An 18,118-nucleotide genomic window follows, 5' to 3' on the forward strand; every position below is an offset into this window, starting at 1 on the left:
CTGGTCTGACAGAAGGCTTTACCGCTCTAAACCGCACCGTTATAGAAACACACTAACGGTACAGACCAGGTTGAGTCATGTCATCGCCTGTCATTCGAAAAACTTTATTAGTCATCTAATTACTCTACTGTAGAGTAATTAGATGAATATTGTTACTGTTTACTTTCCTGAGTGTAACGTCGTTACCCCTTTAAAATATAATTTAATGTGTGTGATAAATGTACCATTTGGAGCATGTTTTAGTAATAACAGAGGACACAGTGTATTATAATTAAAGGGAGCTCTGGGGTTTGTTTTTTGTCTAGATATGACCAAGTTACAGGTAAAAGTGCCTTTTTTAATTTTATTTTCACAAAAGCCTCACGGATAGTTTTGATGGTCCACAATTTTCTAAACAAAAGAGAATCGACTGTTCTGTAGTGCATACAGTTACAATTCACTACAGTTTTCTCAACTGTCGAATCGGAAGCCAACGTTAGTGACGGAGTGAGTGACATGACGCTGCTCCTCCTCTTTATAATGATCCTGTGATTCCTGTCAGCTTTGAGGAATGATGGGTTACGCAGTCAGAGCGACCTGAGAGACACGAGGAACCGACGATGGAGGAACCAGCACGCGGACCACGAAAGAAAACCGTTGTAGCAGTGGTGGGCGGTGGTTTGGTAAGAAATGAAAGTGATTTGTCAAATCATTTCATCCCTAAAAATGTTATGTTTTGATTTTTATTTATTATCAAATAAGAGGTGTGCCTTAAAACAAGCGGGGTTTAAGTCTGTGTGTGTGTGAAAATATACAGTACTGCATACAAGTTTTAGGCAGGTTTGGAAACGTGGAAGATTGTTTTCATAAATATATAAATCCATTTTTAATCAATTTGCAAAATGGAAAATAAGTTAACAGGAGAAACATCTAAATCTAATAAATATTTGGTGTGTCCACCCTTTGTTTTAAAAACAGCATTATTCCTCTGATGGTTTTTAATATAACTTTGACAGGAGTAACTCACACATACAGGAGACATATGCTCTCCTACCTTACTCACAGACAACTGCCTACTGAGGAGGCTCCAAGTAACTAACACACAAATGAGAGTTGAAAAATTTGTTTCCCTTCAGCAAACAAATTGCTTCTGCTACAGTCAAATATTCAACATGTGGACTCATCAGGCTGTACCTGTTTTTTTCCCACCCCAGTAAATCACTTGGCCTTGTTTCCATGTTGGAGGTAGAGCTTTTTGGCCCCAATTCGGCCATGTACCTCTCACTTATGGTCACTTATGGTCAATTTTCTCTGGCCAATCACTGTCTACAGTTCTCAACATTAACCCCCAGGTCAAAAATATTTGTCTGGGAGACACATTGCTCATGTATAATTACCTTATGACACAAAACTGTCTTCCACAATCTCACCTTAGTAGCAGAGTCTGCTTGTTTCTCACCCAGTTTTAAGCCAATTTAGCTATTTCTGACTGTGTTTTAGCCTACATATGAAAATGAGAATAATCTGCACAGATAAGAATTGATGCTGATATGAAGGCAAAGGGAGGTCACACAAAACACAAGATGTAAATTGATACAAAGAAAAAATTAGAATTAAAAGTTGTGAAGGCATTTATACATTACAGCATTTTTTCCCCACACCTGCCTTGGGTATAGACACTGCGAATAGTAGTAGAAGCTGGGACATTTCCAAATGACTCTGTTCTCGTTTCATTATTCAGGTTGGGTCACTGAATGCCTGCTTCTTTGCCAAAAGAGGCTTTGATGTGGAGGTCTTTGAAATTAGGGAAGGTAGTATTCAAACCTCTTTGGCCAATTTACAACCTACACACTGAAATAACAATAATCCTGCATAGTATACAAACACAGAGAGGGGTACATTCCCCTTTCACATTCAGAGATGTTTTGTGTGATTTTGGTCAGATATCCGGCAAGCTAAAATTGTGAGAGGGAGAAGCATCAACCTGGCTTTGTCTCACCGAGGTCGGCAAGCACTGAAGCATGTTGGGATGGAGGAGAAGGTATGCTGAATAAATATTTGAGTAAGGTTAAGTTGGAATATGGTAAGGGGTCTTCTCAGATGGTCTTCTTGGGTGGTGTTTAATTCTGGTCTAAGATGACAAGCAAACAAATTGTCAGCAATTGTACCATATATTTGTGCAGGAAATGTACTTTTAATACCCACGTTACCATGTAAGACACCATATGTAGATATACTTAAATCAAGGCAGACCGTTGGAGACACTTCACTTTTTGCTTGTTATAGTAATTGAATATTAAATATGTGACTCTGTAAATAATAATCTGTTTTTCTTCAGGTTGTCTCCCAAGGAATTCCCATGAATGCAAGAATGATCCATTCAATAAGTGGGAAACAGTCCCCAATCCCTTATGGAAAGAAAGGCCAGGTAAATTGCTCCTGGTGTAATCTGAACAAACATATTTTATTAATTGGGACCATGTGCTTCTGAATAAAACCTGAGACTAGCGATTGAGACTATTAACTCCTGGGGAAAATACTCATATTATAGAACAAGTGAAAAGTATGCTCATTTTAGACTTCCATACAAACTGAATTTTTGCAATCAACGGAGCAAACAAGAGGACACTGTCCATTTTTACATATGGTCTATGATGTACACACAGCGACAGCCTGCACAAAATGGAGTTACTCAGGAATGCACAAGTTGATGATCAGTAAACAACAGAAGCTAAACTTAACTTTTATTGTTAATTTTTGTTTCAAAATGTATTGCTTCCATGGTAAATTAAAGCGAAACTATACTGTTAAGCATGAAGCTGAAGTACAACTACATTTTAACTGATGTCCTCCTTTCAGTACATCCTGTCTGTAGACCGAGCCAATTTGAACAAAGAGCTGCTAACAGGTAAGAATAATAGAAGTCTTTAACTCGCACAAAATAGCCTTGGAACATTAACAGTGATTATAATGTCATAGGAACTGTGCAGAAGTAATCCAATAACAGACACCTGCACAAGTAATTTAACATTCACAAGATGCTTTTTTTTCCCTACAAGAAGACAAAATCTGACTCAAAGAGGGTTAGCCCCTTTCAGGCAATCACCACGATAACCATTTTACACATCAGTCTCATTTCTGAGTAAGCAACCAAGCTACGTAAAACAAGCCATAAAACGTTCTCACATCTCCATAACAACCTAAACAATGCACAGTCAGGGATGAAAAGCCATCAGATTAACAAATACTGCAGTGTCAACAATTTCAATTTGTTAGAATGATGATTCAGGCTATTAAAAACTATGATGGAACAAATATTAGTATTTAATATTAGGGTTAAAGATAATCACAATACAAATAACTGTAAAATGAATAAAGACAAACGATAAAATACTCGCAGTATATTATAAAGAAAATTAAAATACAGAATGGAGAAAAACAAGATGCAGAATGGTAAAATGTCAAAACAAAATGCAGTAACAGGACAGAATTAAGTTAAGACTAGCTCTTGAAGATTCACCTGGTGTTGCAAGTTGTTCCAAGCTGATCGAACAGCTTTGAACTTTAAGTTTTTTACACCTGGAAATTCTGACACCGTGGAAATACTTTATTATTAAAAAAAAGTCATCAGAATGCCCTCTAATTTTAGCATTAATTATCTATAACTCAAGGCTCACAGGTGGAGCTGGAGCCAATCCCGAGTGACATTGGGTGAGAGACAGAGTAGCTTAAACCCTGGTAATGTTAAGTATGAAGCTGATATGGAAATGTAGTTAATTATTGCAGCCAATTAATTGCTTTTAAAGAAAGTGAAATAGTAGTACAAGAAGTGAAGAAGGTCAAGTATGCAACACTGATTACACTGTAAATGGATACTTGTCAGTAATTATTAGTTTCAGATAGTTGGCAAAGTCTGTGTCCTTATAAGAGTTGTTAAAGTCTCCTCTCCCGTTTACCTGCTTGCATCTGTGATATAAGCTCTTTTTTTAACTTCTAAACTCCCTCAGCGGCTGAGGCATATCCAAACACAAAGCTGAACTTCGACCACAAACTGCAGGACTGGAGTGCTGAAACAGGGCAAATGAACTTTGTCAGGTAAATAGTTACCAATGTTTCATGTGTGGACCCTTGCACTGACACAAACACACACACGCTCACGAGGACCATAGTATGTGCAGGGCGATCGAGGAGGGTGGATCTGCCCATTTAGATTCTTTGCTTTAACTTTATTGATCATGTTCCCTTTGTGCTCCTGCGTGTAAAGACATGTGTCCTTGCACACGTTAACTGCCACAGACAGCATGTTGATAAAAATGTTGACTTTGAAGCCATGTTCATTGTCCTTGAGGTAAACATCATGCACAGCTAACACTGAAACACCTCCAGGTCTTTTTTTTAGATGTGGGAATAAGTATTGTCAAATGTTTAACTTCATAACCAAGTTGTAATGGAATTCTGTCTAATTCTAAAATGTGTGGAAATTAATTTAATGTGTCAATGTATAATCTCTATTTATTTGTGTGCCTGGTGGGCCAAGTTGCACCTGTGCAGTAGGAAATCAAACATCACTAAATGCTGTTTTTTTTTAAACATTTCATTTCCTCTGAGTTGAACAGATTCAGTATTCTTTTTCAGAAGGTCATTTTTTATTTTTAAACATAAATTTCAAAGTGCACAGGTCAACTAAGTCATAAAAATACACTGAGTGACTACGTTGTACCTAAGTTAAATGCAACTGCAGCATTCAAAATGAACAGTAATACATTTTTTTTAAAAAGTGTATATTAAAACACACTATTGGATGCACTCTCAGTCTGCATGACAAACTCAAAGAAGCCATGCATATGCAAGTGTATGAATTAGGAACACATCAGTTGACAGGTGTGGGGAAATTGCTTCTTATCTGCTGTGATTGGAATGTAGAAAAAAAAGTGTATTTTTTTATTATCAGGGATCCTGAATGCTAAGCATGAAAAGATTTAACAGTTAAATAAAGTTGGAGCCGTATAAATTTCATTTTATCCAAATTGATGTCAACGTACATACACTTTAGTGAATGTGTCATGTTTTTTTCCCCAGGTTAGATGGATCCAAAGAGCATATCAAGGCCGACCTAATTGTAGGCTGTGATGGAGCGTTCTCTGCCGTCCGCAAGCAGTTTCTCCGTCGCAGCCGCTTCAACTATAGCCAGACATACATCCCCCATGGCTATATGGAGCTCACCATGCTACCAATCAATGGAGAGGTCAGTCTAAAGTACAGTCCTTTTTGTTTGCTCTTGGTGAGGAGGTGCTGCTTTTATTGTACTCATTCTTTAGGCAGAGTTGTCTTAAAAAAAAACAAATCTGTGATCCACTGTTCTCCCCAGTTTGCCATGAAGCCTAATTATCTCCACATCTGGCCACGAAACACATTCATGATGATTGCCCTGCCCAACCTGGTGAGTGAATTAGCCTTTGGACATTGTTTATTTGTGAAGTTATTGCATCACCAACCTTTGCAAACAGAAAAAGGCACAATTAGGTCAACATATTTTCAGGGTATGATTAACCGCTGGGATGTCCTCATATAGTTAGTTAACCTCATAAACAAACACTTTATTGTTTAGAGGCCCACTTTTGAGAAATGATTGTAGAAAATATAATTTTGGGTTCTTCCTGTCCTCCTGTCTGTCCCTCGCATCCTTCTTAATCCCACAATGATTTTTCAAGTCCTGCTGACTCGGCGCAACAGCATTCGCTTTTTTGAGGATTGAGCATTCATTCATGCTGTCTCTCAATGGCTCAGTTCCCAGGAAGGCATTTGTGCTGGGATTAAAACAAACAAACAGTTGTGGGAACTATGGTAAGAGTGACAGTGCTAAAGGGCACTCGGGGAGGACTTTGGGATTTTGATAAATGGCATCTGCTTAGATGGGTAGATAACGACATACCTATAAAGTCAATGCACTTGTGTTGCTCTTTTTCAGTACATTCAAATGTAATGCTTAAACTTTAGTTCCTTTACTTAAGCAACATTTTGAATGCATGGTTTTAATGGACTTTTTACTTGTGACTGATGTCTTAGCATTTACCTTACCACAAATCATTGTTCCTGGTTTAGCCTGAAGCTGAAGGTCTTCCAACAACTGTGGGCTGGGAAAATGTTTTCTTATGAGGAAGTGAAATATCTAGTCTGTTATATAGTCTGTTTCATTAGTATTATGTCTTGGAAAGACTTGGTAAAAAAACACTGTTTACCTAACACATCTGTACGCTGCATTCATTCGTTCAGGACAAGACATTTACCTGTACCCTTTTCATGCCCTTTGATGACTTTGAGAAAATCACCACAGAAGATGAAGTCATCAAGTTTTTCCAGGAATACTTCCCTGACACCATACCACTTATAGGAGTGTAAGTGAATTTCTCCTACACACACACACACACACTTTTTTATTTCCCCATCCAGTCTCATCCAGTCACATCCTCAGCCAGATCCTGTGAAGTGTGAAATTGCCGCCTTACAGTTACATGACTCTGCACAGCACTGTTTTTAATTAGAAGTGAACTGCACAGTATGTGGATGGTGACGGTCAGATAGAGGAGGCATGAGCTGTAAAATTGGTCCAGACATTCATTGATTCACCTGCTGTTTGGGTTGACTTCATTTGGAGTGCTCATGCTGGCACAACTGAACGCCCGCTTTCCTCCCAGTTCGGCTGTTTCACCGATGGGCCCTGGTTGTTTAACTTATACAGATGTGACAGGTGCTGTTGTCGTGCGTGTCAAAGTAAGCTGCTCAAATTGAGTTTGTAATTGTCTTTCCATTTGTGTCTCACAGTGATACTCTCAAGAGGGATTATTTCCGTTTGCCTGCGCAGGCCATGGTGTCTGTTAAGTGCTCTCCACATCACATTCACGACAAGTGTGTCCTTATGGGTGATGCAGCCCATGCCGTGGTGCCGTTCTATGGGCAGGGCATGAATGCTGTGAGTAAAACCCAACTGGAGAGAGAGAGAAATAAAATAATTAAATGCAGACTCATTCATCCATTCATGCTTTTTAGGGTTTTGAGGACTGCATTGTCTTTGATGAGATCATGAATCAGTTCAATGAGGATCTGAGTAAGTACATTTTCAGATGAACATACAGTAGCTGAGCAGAGACACTGGGAATGTTCCGTGGCAGAACGCGTTTCTCTTCACAGGTGCTGTGCTGCCCGAGTACTCGAGAGTGAGGGTTCCAGACGACCATGCAATTGCTGACCTGGCAATGTACAATTATGTTGAGGTAACACATATTTATATCGCATGATTCATTTACCTCATGACCGTGGTGCGTCAGAATTTAAGATACGCTCATTCTGAATTATGCAAAACTTACATTCCTGTGTGATCCTTGACAATGGGCTTTAGTCTTTTTCCCTCTGATTTCAGTCTCACTGTTGTTTTTTGTACACAATAATGCCTTTAAATGAATGATAATGTTATGTGTGCGTTTGGAGTTTAAGTTGGCCATCTTAAATGGAGAGAAATAGATATATTTTATGAAGTAGCACACAGTGGAAATACTTAACAAAAGTCCTATTTCAAATTACTTTTAGAGCAGATGAGCATTTCTGATGTAGCTGTAATATTTATTTATTTAACGATATCACAGTGCAGCACAGATGGTTCACCTGTACTTTTTGTTTTGTAGATGCGAGCACATGTCAATTCCAAATGGTTCCTCTTCAGGCAACAGGTTGATAGCATCCTTCACTTCTTTATGCCAAAGACAATAATCCCCCTTTACACAATGGTAAGTATCCTAACAAACAGAATGATTGCCGTCACTTTGCTTTGTTATAATCTATATCTCTTGTCTCTCACTGTCTCCAGGTCACCTTCACAAGGACAAGATACCATAAAGCTGTGGAACGCTGGCAATGGCAAAACAAAGTGAGACTCTTTTCTATTATCTTTTTGTCTTGCATGCCTTTGAAAATCATATTATTGTCAGGCAATGTCAGTAGCAACCATGAAAATAGGATGTAGCTCTCACTGGATAGAAACTTCCTCTTTTAGAAACATTTGATTTATTCTAACAGGAACAAAGAAATATTTCTGATTTCTCACTTTGCTCTGTTAGCGATTGAACCTGATGTGACCCGAGCCGATGGCTAATGGTCCACTGGCACATGAACAGCAGGGGATTTTCACAGGTTCCCGTGCAAAGTGTTTTTAAAGTCCACAGCGATGTTCGGGCAAAGAACACAATGACCTCTACGAGGGTCAGAAAAACTAGCTCCATTTACAATCATAGAGCATAATTGTTTCATTGTTTTAATAATATGTGATATTGAAATTGACATATAAAGGGCAACAGACTAAGTTTGTTTTCTCCAAGTATAAGGCATAAATGTAAGCTGTCAGAATTCATAGTTCACAGAATTCACAGCAGATTCATTATTATACATCAATTATGAAAATAATAATGAAAAACATGACTACAAACAAACAAACATGACTACACTATAGAGTATCTACACATTTAGTCAGTTGTGTGGTATTGTACCTCTAATTATTTGGAAATGATGATAATAATAACTATAAGGAACAAATGAGAGTAAAACCCAAATTTCAAATTCTATTTTACAGGTGGTAAACCATGGTCTGCTCATCAGTGCTACAGGAGCTGCTGTGGGAAGCGCCTACCTGCTTATTAAAAATCCTCCAAATATCAACAAGCTCATCATCCCAGCTGAGAAAATGTGGAACAGGATTGTGGCCTTCAGGGCTTCTTGAGCACGGGCTGATTCTGATGCGACAGACAGAAGTTTACCGTCTCTATTGGGACCAAGGGGCTTTAAATTTTAATTAGTGTTTGATTGAGTCTTCTTTTTCACAATTGAGGCTCCACCAGGAAAATATATTCCCTGCATTAACAAATGTTGATTTTTACAAGTTTATCAGTGATCAACAGCTGATCAATAGTTTTTAGCCTTTAAATGTGATTGTTTTCAGTTTCACGGTCAGAGCGAGGTTCTCTGTCGCACTATCCTGACTTACAACATTATCACTAACACCTGTGCCTCATGTCAAATCGTCTGCATTAAAAATAAAAATGCATATTGAAGCAACAATAACAGACTTTGCATTACTCTTGCTGCCAAATATTGTTCACAAGTGCCTTGCTGACTGTCTACTCTATCTGGTATTTGGTTTTGTAGCACACACATTGCTGTAAGGGCTGTAAATTTAATGATGAGCTGAAACTCCCTATAACATTTTCATTAAACGTGTTACAAGTGTTATCTAAGCCGTTATTATTATTAATAAGTGTCTTTTAATGTTGTATTGAATAATGGATGTTCTGGGAGTTCTGTTTCAGCCACAGTGGAGCAAAACTACAGAGACCATTGTCCTTTGAGCTTCATCCAATATAGCAAATATGGCAGATGCCATGAAGGAGGGGGCTGAGGAAGTTGTACTATTTTGTAAGTTGAAGTTCTGAAAATAAGTGTTACGTGATCTTGCTTAGTAAACGTCCACATCAAAGCACAGACTTTTTCAGAACTTCTGTCTTCTTCATATTCGTAGCAAGCATAGCATCACTTGATGTGATCTTTTGTGCTGCTGTAGAAACACGGTGGCCTCCATAAAGAAAGAACCTTGTACATCTAAAATGGCTTATTCTAAGCCTGTGAGACATTTAAAAGTGATATTTCATGTATACATACCTACCTCTGCCAATAAACCCTTCTAAATGTTACACACTGGACCTTTAATACACAGATAACGATATGTAATCAACCTTTTCATCTACCTCTTAGCATTAAATAGGCATATTTCCTGTAAAAAGAAATGCGATATAAAAACAAAAGGCACTCAATTACACAATCACACTGAATTATGCCAATTCATAGCTGACAGCCCAGGAGGTTATGAAAGGAGTCTCATCTCTTATCTAATTACACTCCTTTACTTCTCATACATATAAACTCATGCATATTCCATTAGATGTCATTTCACGGTGATTGCTTTCATCGCGCAGCAAGGAAGAGCCTGAAATAAGGTAAACAAGTCTGATCTCTTTATTGAATCCATACATAGTAATGTCGGTTTGTGCACTCGAGCTAAGGCTTATTTTCCAATTTACACACTCAGTTGGGTACCAACCAAAACAATCTGGCATCACACGGGGAGCCAGCTAGTTCTGCAGTTGAGCAGTATATATACACTGTATGACGTATGTGATAAATAGGTGTGAATCTGATTTTACAAATGTATACTTGCTGTTGTCCATCACAGCTGATGATGGTAGATGAGGATGTCACACTTTCATTCTACCTGTTAAGACAAAACACTGTCAGGAAAAAAGGTTCAGTTGACCAGATCTTGGCCAGACAGTTGGATATTTACAATTGAAAAAGTGTGTAACTCTTTGTCGACAATAAAAAGGTAAGAGGTAAGAGGTTTATTTTTGGCTTGGAATTGCATGAGACATCCTAAGGCATACTGAGTGGTGGTGTGAGAAGTCCAGTCCTTTGCCGATCACAGTGGCCTCACTTGAATGACATTAACCTCTGACGATCCTCCAGCCCTGGACGTCATGTCCTGCTGTTGGAAGTTATCACTGGTGATGATGAAGACGATAGAGGAGGCGCTGAAGGTCACCCTCTTTTTGGGTCGGTCTCTGCTTCCGCAGTCATTGGACACGACTATTGGCCGGATGGGGCGTTCAACCGGAGCCAGGGGGCGCTCTTTCAGGCTGTGCTGCAGCCAGGAGAGCCGCGAACAGAGCAGCTGCAGCAAACAGCGTCGGAACTGAGAGGAGGAGCAGGGCAGAGATATAAAAGCATGGTATTTAAGGAGTGGACCAAATAGCACACTCACTCATTTAGGTGTCAAACATTCAAGATGCCAGCTAGGAGTGACAATTTCACTTCCCCACTTATTAAAAATAATTTCTACATTATTTAAACAGTCTGTTTTTTGCTGTATTTTTTCTACTCATACCACAGACTGAAGCAGCACAGCACATCAAATCACCACTGACTGGACATGGGAATGAATTGACATAAACCACAGGAAGCAGACAATCAGAAATGTCCAGTGAAACATGTAATTTATTCTAGATGGAAACAAAAAAAAAAGGAACACTTAATTCATACTCATCAGTCATACAGAGCAAGACATTTCTAAATACTGCAATTAGATATTTTCTCCAAATGATTCAGCCTTGATGCGTATGCTTAAGGACTACAAACCTTTCTGCTCATGAACACGTAGATGAGGGGGTTGTAGGCTGTGCTGGACTTGGCAAAGAACGAGGGGATGATGGCCAGTGTGGGAGAGACCACGCTCTGCCTGCCGAATGCTTCTACCATGGACACAGCAGCATAAGGTGTCCAACACACCAGGAAGCAGGAGATCATCAAGAGAAACATAGCAGCGACCCTCTTCTCGTATCTCAAGATCTTGATGATCTGAACCGTCTGCAGGTCCTGGATTGAGTGCAGCTACAAGAGACAGGTGAGAATCAGATGATGTAAAGATGAGAACATTAGACAGACGACCTCACCATTGATTTAAGTCAAATTTTGTACATGAACTGGGCAGATTTGATTGATATTCACTGGAGTGGGAGTGATTAGTTTCCTTATGTAAGAAGTGTCATTGTCAAAAAAAGGCTTATTTGAATTTGTTTGTGTTTTAAGCACTTTTCCCTATCGTTGCAATCTAGTAAAACATAACTTTATGTTAAATGTTAAAACCTCTTCAGGTGTGTGGATTGACTGCCACATTGGAACAGATTTAATCCCTGATATTCTTTCTATAAATAAATAAAGATACTCGTGTATTCCGGGGCCACACGGTGGTGTAGTGGTTAGCACTCTCGCCTTGCAGCGAGAAGACAAGGGCCTTTCTGCATGGAGTTTGCATGTTCTCCCTGTGTGTGCGTGGGTTTTCTCCGGGTTCTCCGGCTTCCTCCCACAGTCCAAAAACATGCAATGTGGGGATAGGTAAATTGGACAATCAAAATTGACCATAGGAGTGAGTGTGAGAGTGAATGGTTGTTTGTCTGTCTCTCTATGTGGCCCTGCGATGGACTGGCGAACTGTCCAGGGTGTACCCCGCCTATCGCCCGATGTAGCTGAGATTGGCACAGCACCCCCCGCGACCCTCTGGTTGAGGATAAAGCGGTAGATGATGACTGACTGACTGACTCGTGTATTCCATATTTGATCTCATGATCTGAAAGGGGTTAAACTATTCAGTATTTCATGAGACATGTTATATAGGGGACTCTATTTAGTGTGCCAGTAGCATCACTAAAGAGAACCTGAACCCTTTGTGAACACCTGTGTTTTTTTTCAGTGAGGATGACAGATGAGTTCTCACACACTCGCTGTGTGGTTTGAGGCCAAACAAATTATGGAACTAGCAGAGTGGAATCTGGCCCTGGAAAGTTATGATGTTGAGCATGAAAACTGTAATCATTCAACTGTAATGGAAAATCGATATCTTCACTCGGAGCTGTAACCTCTGCTCAACAACGGCCACTGGGGTCAGAAGTAGCAGTGATTGGATACTAGTAAATAGTAAAGAAATATCACAGTTTTGGTGAACATCTATACATATTTTGGGCAAATTCGCTGCCAACATACTGTAATAAAATTGAGAAATGGGACCTTTCATTGCTAATGAATAATAGGCACATTTTATCTCTGATTACAATTAACCATTAATAAAAGCATAAAATTAAAATTAGTCTTTAACTATTCAGCATTATTATCATAAGCTGAGCAGTGTCCGACAGCTCATGGAAACATACATGCAGGAACTCAAGAAACACAGTGTGTGAGTGACACTGTAGATTATATCCTGCAGCTAAAGAGATGAGACGGTAAAGGACAAAGCAATAAGAGACTCCCGCAAGACTTCCTATACAAGCTGATTAAAAAAGAAAATATTTATGAATTCACATGGCCTGTTTTATTCATGTTCCATATGTCCTGTGACACTATGCTAAAGCTATGCTGCTGTGGTGATGTCTATGAACAATGTTGATTTTCTTTTGTTCTCATCAAGCCAAAAATGACTCTAGGTGCAGAGTGCTTCTTTTTGAACACTGTTATTGCATCTCCCATGTGTGATGAGTCCTCCCAGTCCTCTGAAGTGCTCAGGAAGATGAAGAGTGGCTGAGAGCTCTGTGGTGCTCAGGGAGGAAGCAGCAATACAGTGTGAACACTAAAGAAGGTAAAATGTGATACAGACTGATGATTACTTTGATTAGGGTTTGTAGGTTCCTGCTCAAACACCTCAGTGATCTTCTGCGTGATAGTGAAAACAGATAAAGACCCCTGCATCCTGCATCTTTGTGTAAGTCATTTATCTGAACACAGTTTCTTTACTCTTGTCCTCACATTCAGCTCAGCTGTTGTTCATTACCAGGCTGCACGAATAATGAGCTTTCCAAATGTTTCAGAACAGAGTTTGCAAAGCAACAGCTTAAGAATACATTTAACACTTTTATTTTAAATATGTTAATTTGGAAGAAGAACATTTCCTGTAAAAAAAGAACAAAAAGAAAAAGAAGTGGGCAATTAAAACAGAAGTGCTGAAGGAAGTGACATTTTTCAGTTAGGTATTGAAGGTGGTTGAAGTGCAGCCTGGGTGAAGTTGAAGAGAAAAGAGCAGCAATAAAAAGCAATAAAAAAGAATAAAGATAATATGTTAGTTGTAAGGGAGTCAAATCTGTGGCATTAAGTTTGAAAATGTATTGAATCAGCAACAAGTTGGATGATTAATCACTTTGTTGTTTTAATTATGAATAAACTAAGGATCTTTGAGTTTTAGACAAAAGAAGACATTTAATGATGGCACCTTGTACTCTTGTACTCATTCTATGTTTTTTTTCTTAGACTAAATGTGATAAATTAAAAATGATATAAAGATGAATCAATATTTTTTTTATTTCATAAGCAGCTACACTGGGGTCCTATCTAGTTAAATCATAACTTATTAGTGTGACAGCAGAGCACATTCTTCAGTTTGACAGTCCCAGATTTTGATGTATGGTTTTATTAAATATGTTACCAAAAAAAGAAAACCCCAGCTATAGACAATTTGTGTGTCTTACCATTTGCACTGTATAGAGAATGTTCCCGTAGCAGTAGATCATGATGCCCACAGGCACAAAGAAACAGGCCAGGAGAAAGAAGAGGATGAAGGAGGTATCGTTTGGGTCCTTTGATGCCCAGTCCAGAGAACATCCCAGCTGGTGGATCTCCAGCTTGTAGCGGTTCCACCCCAGCAGAGGAGCACCTGTCCAGGCCAGTGAGTACAGCCAGATGTGGGCAATGGCCCTCCACGCCCAGGGGAAGTCTACCACCTGGGCATGGACCACACGGATGTAGCGCTCATATGCCAGGGCTGCCAGGGTCATGATGGAGACAATACCTGGCAGCAGATGAAGAGAGACAGACACGGTGAGTAATGCAAAGGATTCGCCAAGGGATGTGGGTCAGACGGCTACTCCGCATCTCTTTAGATGTACACATCTCTGTACTGAAAATCACATTCTGTGGGGAATCCTTGGAAACTCACAAAAGACTCAACACCTACACACCATCCAAGAAAAGATGCATCTGTGCAGTACAGTGACCTTTGTCCCTTCCACAGTACCAGGGTTTGTTTGCTTGGTCTTTTCTTTAAAGTTTTACAGCTCTCAACACTTCAGATTGTACGTCACTGGGGTTTGGCAGATGACATGTTAATTAAAGGGCACATCTGTGAGCCAGAGTCATGGTACAGCATCTAACATTGATTTTGAATCTTTATTTGGTCAATACACACACATACACACACACACACATACTCACATAACCTACATACAAAGGCTGGGCATCTCTGGTGTGAGACTAGTATACATATGCAGCTCCTGCCGGGCCACACGGTTGGTGTAGTGATAAGCACTCTTGCCTTTGAAACCCAAGGGCCTTTCTGCATGGAGTTTGCATGTTCTCCCCCTGTGTGTGCGTGGGTTTTCTCCAGGTTCTCGGGTTTCCTCCCACAGTCCAAAAACATGCGAATTTGGGGATTAATTGACCGTATGTGTGAGTTTGAGAGTGGATGGTTGTTTGCCTCTTTCTGTGATGGACTGGCGATCTGTCCAGGGTGTACCCGCCTATCGCCCTATGTCAGCTGAAATTGGCTCCAGCGACCCCGCGACCCTCATGTAGAGGATAGAGCAGTAGGTGATGGATGGATGCAGCACCTGCCAGTCTGATAATATATAATTCACACCAGAATCACAATACAGTATGTGTAGAGGCTAAGCCGACGCTTTATGCTCCTGCGATGTTGCGCTGAGCGTCCTGTTCGTACATCAAAGTCAGAAACAAAGGCTTCCAATCAAACACACCGTATATCTATTTTCTTTGTCAATGGTGTTCAATTGTTTCATTGCAATTACAGTCACTTGATGGTGCACCAACTAACAAACACCTGCCCAGGCAAGGTTTAGTTCCTACTTATAACCTCTTCAATTTGGCTCTTACAGTATGGTTCAGCAGTTGTATTATTATATAGCTAGTAAGGTTTTTCAACCCCCCCCCCCCCAAAAAAAAAGAAGTAAGAAAGACATAAAGAAATAAAGATTTAAATGATCTTTTAACAAATATATCTTACATACCTGCTTACAAACAAATATTAACCTATAAAGTCAATATGATGTTATATTAACCATATAGATTAGATTCGTGCAGTGCAAACATCGTATAAATAATGACTGCCGATGTCTTTGCGTCCATATGAATCAGTGAATCTTGCTATATATTATAGTTCTATTACATAAATGTACAGTATGTCCAGTCGTTTCCAATTGATTAATCTGTTTAGGACATGGTAACGCTGTCTGTAAATGGATTAAAAAAAAAACAACCTCCACACACATTATACTCTCAGCATGAGCCACAGCTGCCCAGCTAAGGTTTCAGTGAGGGGAGGAGGTACACTCCCCCCCTCACCGAACTGCCAGGGCCCATTGATTGTATTTGTTACCTCTTTAGGACCTTTTTTCCTGGCATAAACCCTGACCTTGTGAGGACTAGTAGTCCACATGGGGACCAGAACCTGGCAGAACCTAATTTCTGAGGAACAGGTTATGTTTAGGGTTAAGATTTGGGGTTCAGGCATTAACTGGTTATGTTTAAGGATAGGGATGTCACATTGTTTAGGCTGAAAATGTGTATATAGTGTGTGTGACACTGACACCAACCATCACTGGGTACAATGGCACGTTTGTGCACACAGGAGTAGAGGACAAAGACAGAGGTGTGACAAGTATATTTATGCACGTCCATGTTCCTATTACAACCTGTGCCAGTCGGGATCCATATTATATTTAATCTATCAGTGGGTGCCCCAGACATGAAGCCACGTTTTCATTCAATGTCACCAAAATGATAAAAGCAGACCTGGCGCTCACAGCACAGATCAGAATATTAGCAAAATAAACTTTGCATGACTGCTGGTGATTCCAACTGTGACAGCGGCAGGTAAACATTTCTTGAGACCACAGAAGCCAATGTCAATTAAAGGACAGTGGGAGATAAAAGAGAGGGCATGCAACCGGCCACTGAAAAAGCAGTGAGACACTTGCAGATTTTCATTATTCCATGTCCTTTCTCCTGTGCTCTGTGAAGGATCCACATCTGTTTGTTCACACAGACAGAACACGCTTATGCTGATTAAAAAAAAAGGAAGGTGTCACAGTGAAGTGGAAGCTGCGACCACAGTAGAGGTGAGAAACACCTTTTGCAGCATGAAACACTGACCTACATCTTCCCTTTATTTGTGACATTGATGTCAGGGAATGTTCAGACTATGCTTCACCAAGGTTTAGATTCAGAATGTTTTCTGTTTACAGTTAGGAGGTGCTCATCTGTTTGACTTTGAGACAAGATGGACCGAGAGAGTCTCCAACCCTCCTCATGACCATCATCATTGTCATCATGGGTCATTAGAGAATTACAGCCACAAACATCTGTGCAGAAGGATTTTATCTGCATTTGTCCCTCTACCAAATAATAATAAAACAAAAACAACTGTTTTTACAAAAACAGAACAAAACTGTGTGAACCCTCCTTCAGATATGATTATCTCTTATTACTGATTTGGACTGAATTTTATTAATCTTTAATAAGGAAAAACGTGCAAAATTTAACAGAAAAAGTGCTGTTATATGAGCTCATCTGTTTTTGCGTATGATTTAATCAAGGTCATATGTATATGTATATACTGTATGTCATATATCATGTGTCATGCATCATTATGAATGCAATAGTGTTTGTTGTTTCTCTCACCAAAAAAGCTGTTGCTGAAACCGTCCCAGATGCACGTCGCCTGGCTCCAAACCCATCCGCCTTTTACGCACGAGACAAAAGTGAAGTTGATTCCGAGGACAGAAACCAGGAAATCACTCAAACTTATGTTGACCAGTAACAGATTGGTCGGCGTCCGCAGCCTCTTGAATTTGCAGTATAACACAATGACAAGCGCGTTAGTACAGAAGCCCATCAATCCAATGGTCCCGATGGTGAAAGCCAGTAGTTTGTATGTGCCAACTGCAAACAGGTATTTCTCTGCGCTTCTCTCCTCTCCGGTGTCGTTGGCAGGATTCATCGCGCGGGGAAAAATTTGTTTTCCAGCATATTGAGCGGCTCGCGCGGTGTCTCTCAGCCTGCGTGTGTCCTGCACACGACTGACTGTGGGATCCACGCGCCGCGCGCGCGCCGCTCATTCACACCGTCTAGTATGGAAACTAATGTTTGTTTGCAGAAACTGACAAGCGCTCATATGAAAAACAACAACAATGATGTGTAACCTACTTCACCAGTGTTGAACACAGGATATGTGTAAGAGAATATCCAACGCATAAATAAATAAATAAATCTGTAACCTTGGTAGAATAAATGAATACAAATTATGCTGTGTTTCATTTGTCTTTTTACTGTTTTACACACTGTGACATTAAACACCTTTTGAAACCATGGTCACATGTAATCAACAGTGGTAAGTTGATCAAGCATTCGATTTATTTTTTACTGAGACACAAAGGATAAACTTTCTGGATTGGCACCAGGTGTGGTCTTAGTCCACCCAGAGCCA

At 39.8% G+C, this 18,118-nt stretch overlaps 2 protein-coding genes across 3 annotated transcripts; one reads left to right on the forward strand and one right to left on the reverse strand.

Annotated features, from left to right (window-relative positions):
• The first annotated feature begins 42 nt into the window (after positions 1-42).
• Positions 43-9,087, forward strand: LOC131474377 (kynurenine 3-monooxygenase). 2 transcript variants are annotated; one of them, XM_058652200.1, is made up of 16 exons: positions 43-58; positions 542-662; positions 1,721-1,790; positions 1,923-2,020; positions 2,318-2,407; positions 2,839-2,887; positions 3,987-4,074; positions 5,059-5,224; positions 5,348-5,419; positions 6,253-6,374; positions 6,802-6,949; positions 7,027-7,084; positions 7,168-7,250; positions 7,659-7,760; positions 7,841-7,900; positions 8,600-9,087. In XM_058652200.1, exons 2-16 carry the CDS (start codon positions 600-602, stop codon positions 8,744-8,746), a joined length of 1,416 nt encoding a protein of 471 aa, XP_058508183.1. In that variant the 5' UTR covers positions 43-58; positions 542-599; the 3' UTR covers positions 8,747-9,087. The 2 variants fall into 2 exon arrangements, with proteins under 2 accessions (XP_058508183.1, XP_058508185.1); XM_058652202.1 differs by lacking the exons at positions 43-58; positions 542-662 and having other exon boundaries at positions 1,720-1,790; positions 1,898-2,020.
• Positions 9,088-10,064: 977 nt separating this feature from the next.
• opn3 (opsin 3) lies at positions 10,065-17,693 on the reverse strand. The gene is made up of 4 exons (XM_058651988.1): positions 17,314-17,693; positions 14,088-14,407; positions 11,212-11,463; positions 10,065-10,768 (listed from the first exon to the last, which is right to left on the reverse strand). The coding sequence occupies exons 1-4, from the start codon at positions 17,630-17,632 to the stop codon at positions 10,496-10,498; spliced, it is 1,164 nt and encodes a 387-aa protein (XP_058507971.1). The 5' UTR covers positions 17,633-17,693; the 3' UTR covers positions 10,065-10,495.
• Positions 17,694-18,118: the final 425 nt, after the last annotated feature.

Source organism: Solea solea, chromosome 15, assembly GCF_958295425.1.
Source record: "Solea solea chromosome 15, fSolSol10.1, whole genome shotgun sequence".
NCBI classification, from domain to species: domain Eukaryota; kingdom Metazoa; phylum Chordata; class Actinopteri; order Pleuronectiformes; family Soleidae; genus Solea; species Solea solea.

What these genes read in the sequence shown, in the direction of transcription:
- LOC131474377 (XM_058652200.1), top strand. Translation starts at nt 600, where the DNA reads ATGGAGGAACCAGCACGCGGACCACGAAAGAAAACCGTTGTAGCAGTG. An exon ending in ACCATACCACTTATAGGAGT is followed by an intron (nt 6,375 to 6,801) that starts GTAAGTGAATTT and finishes TGTGTCTCACAG; the next exon opens with TGATACTCTCAAGAGGGATT. An exon ending in GCTGGCAATGGCAAAACAAA is followed by an intron (nt 7,901 to 8,599) that starts GTGAGACTCTTT and finishes TCTATTTTACAG; the next exon opens with GTGGTAAACCATGGTCTGCT.
- opn3 (XM_058651988.1), bottom strand. Translation starts at nt 17,632, where the DNA reads ATGAATCCTGCCAACGACACCGGAGAGGAGAGAAGCGCAGAGAAATAC. An exon ending in TTTCAGCAACAGCTTTTTTG is followed by an intron (nt 14,408 to 17,313) that starts GTGAGAGAAACA and finishes ATCTGCTGCCAG; the next exon opens with GTATTGTCTCCATCATGACC. An exon ending in TTCTCTATACAGTGCAAATG is followed by an intron (nt 11,464 to 14,087) that starts GTAAGACACACA and finishes TGTCTCTTGTAG; the next exon opens with CTGCACTCAATCCAGGACCT.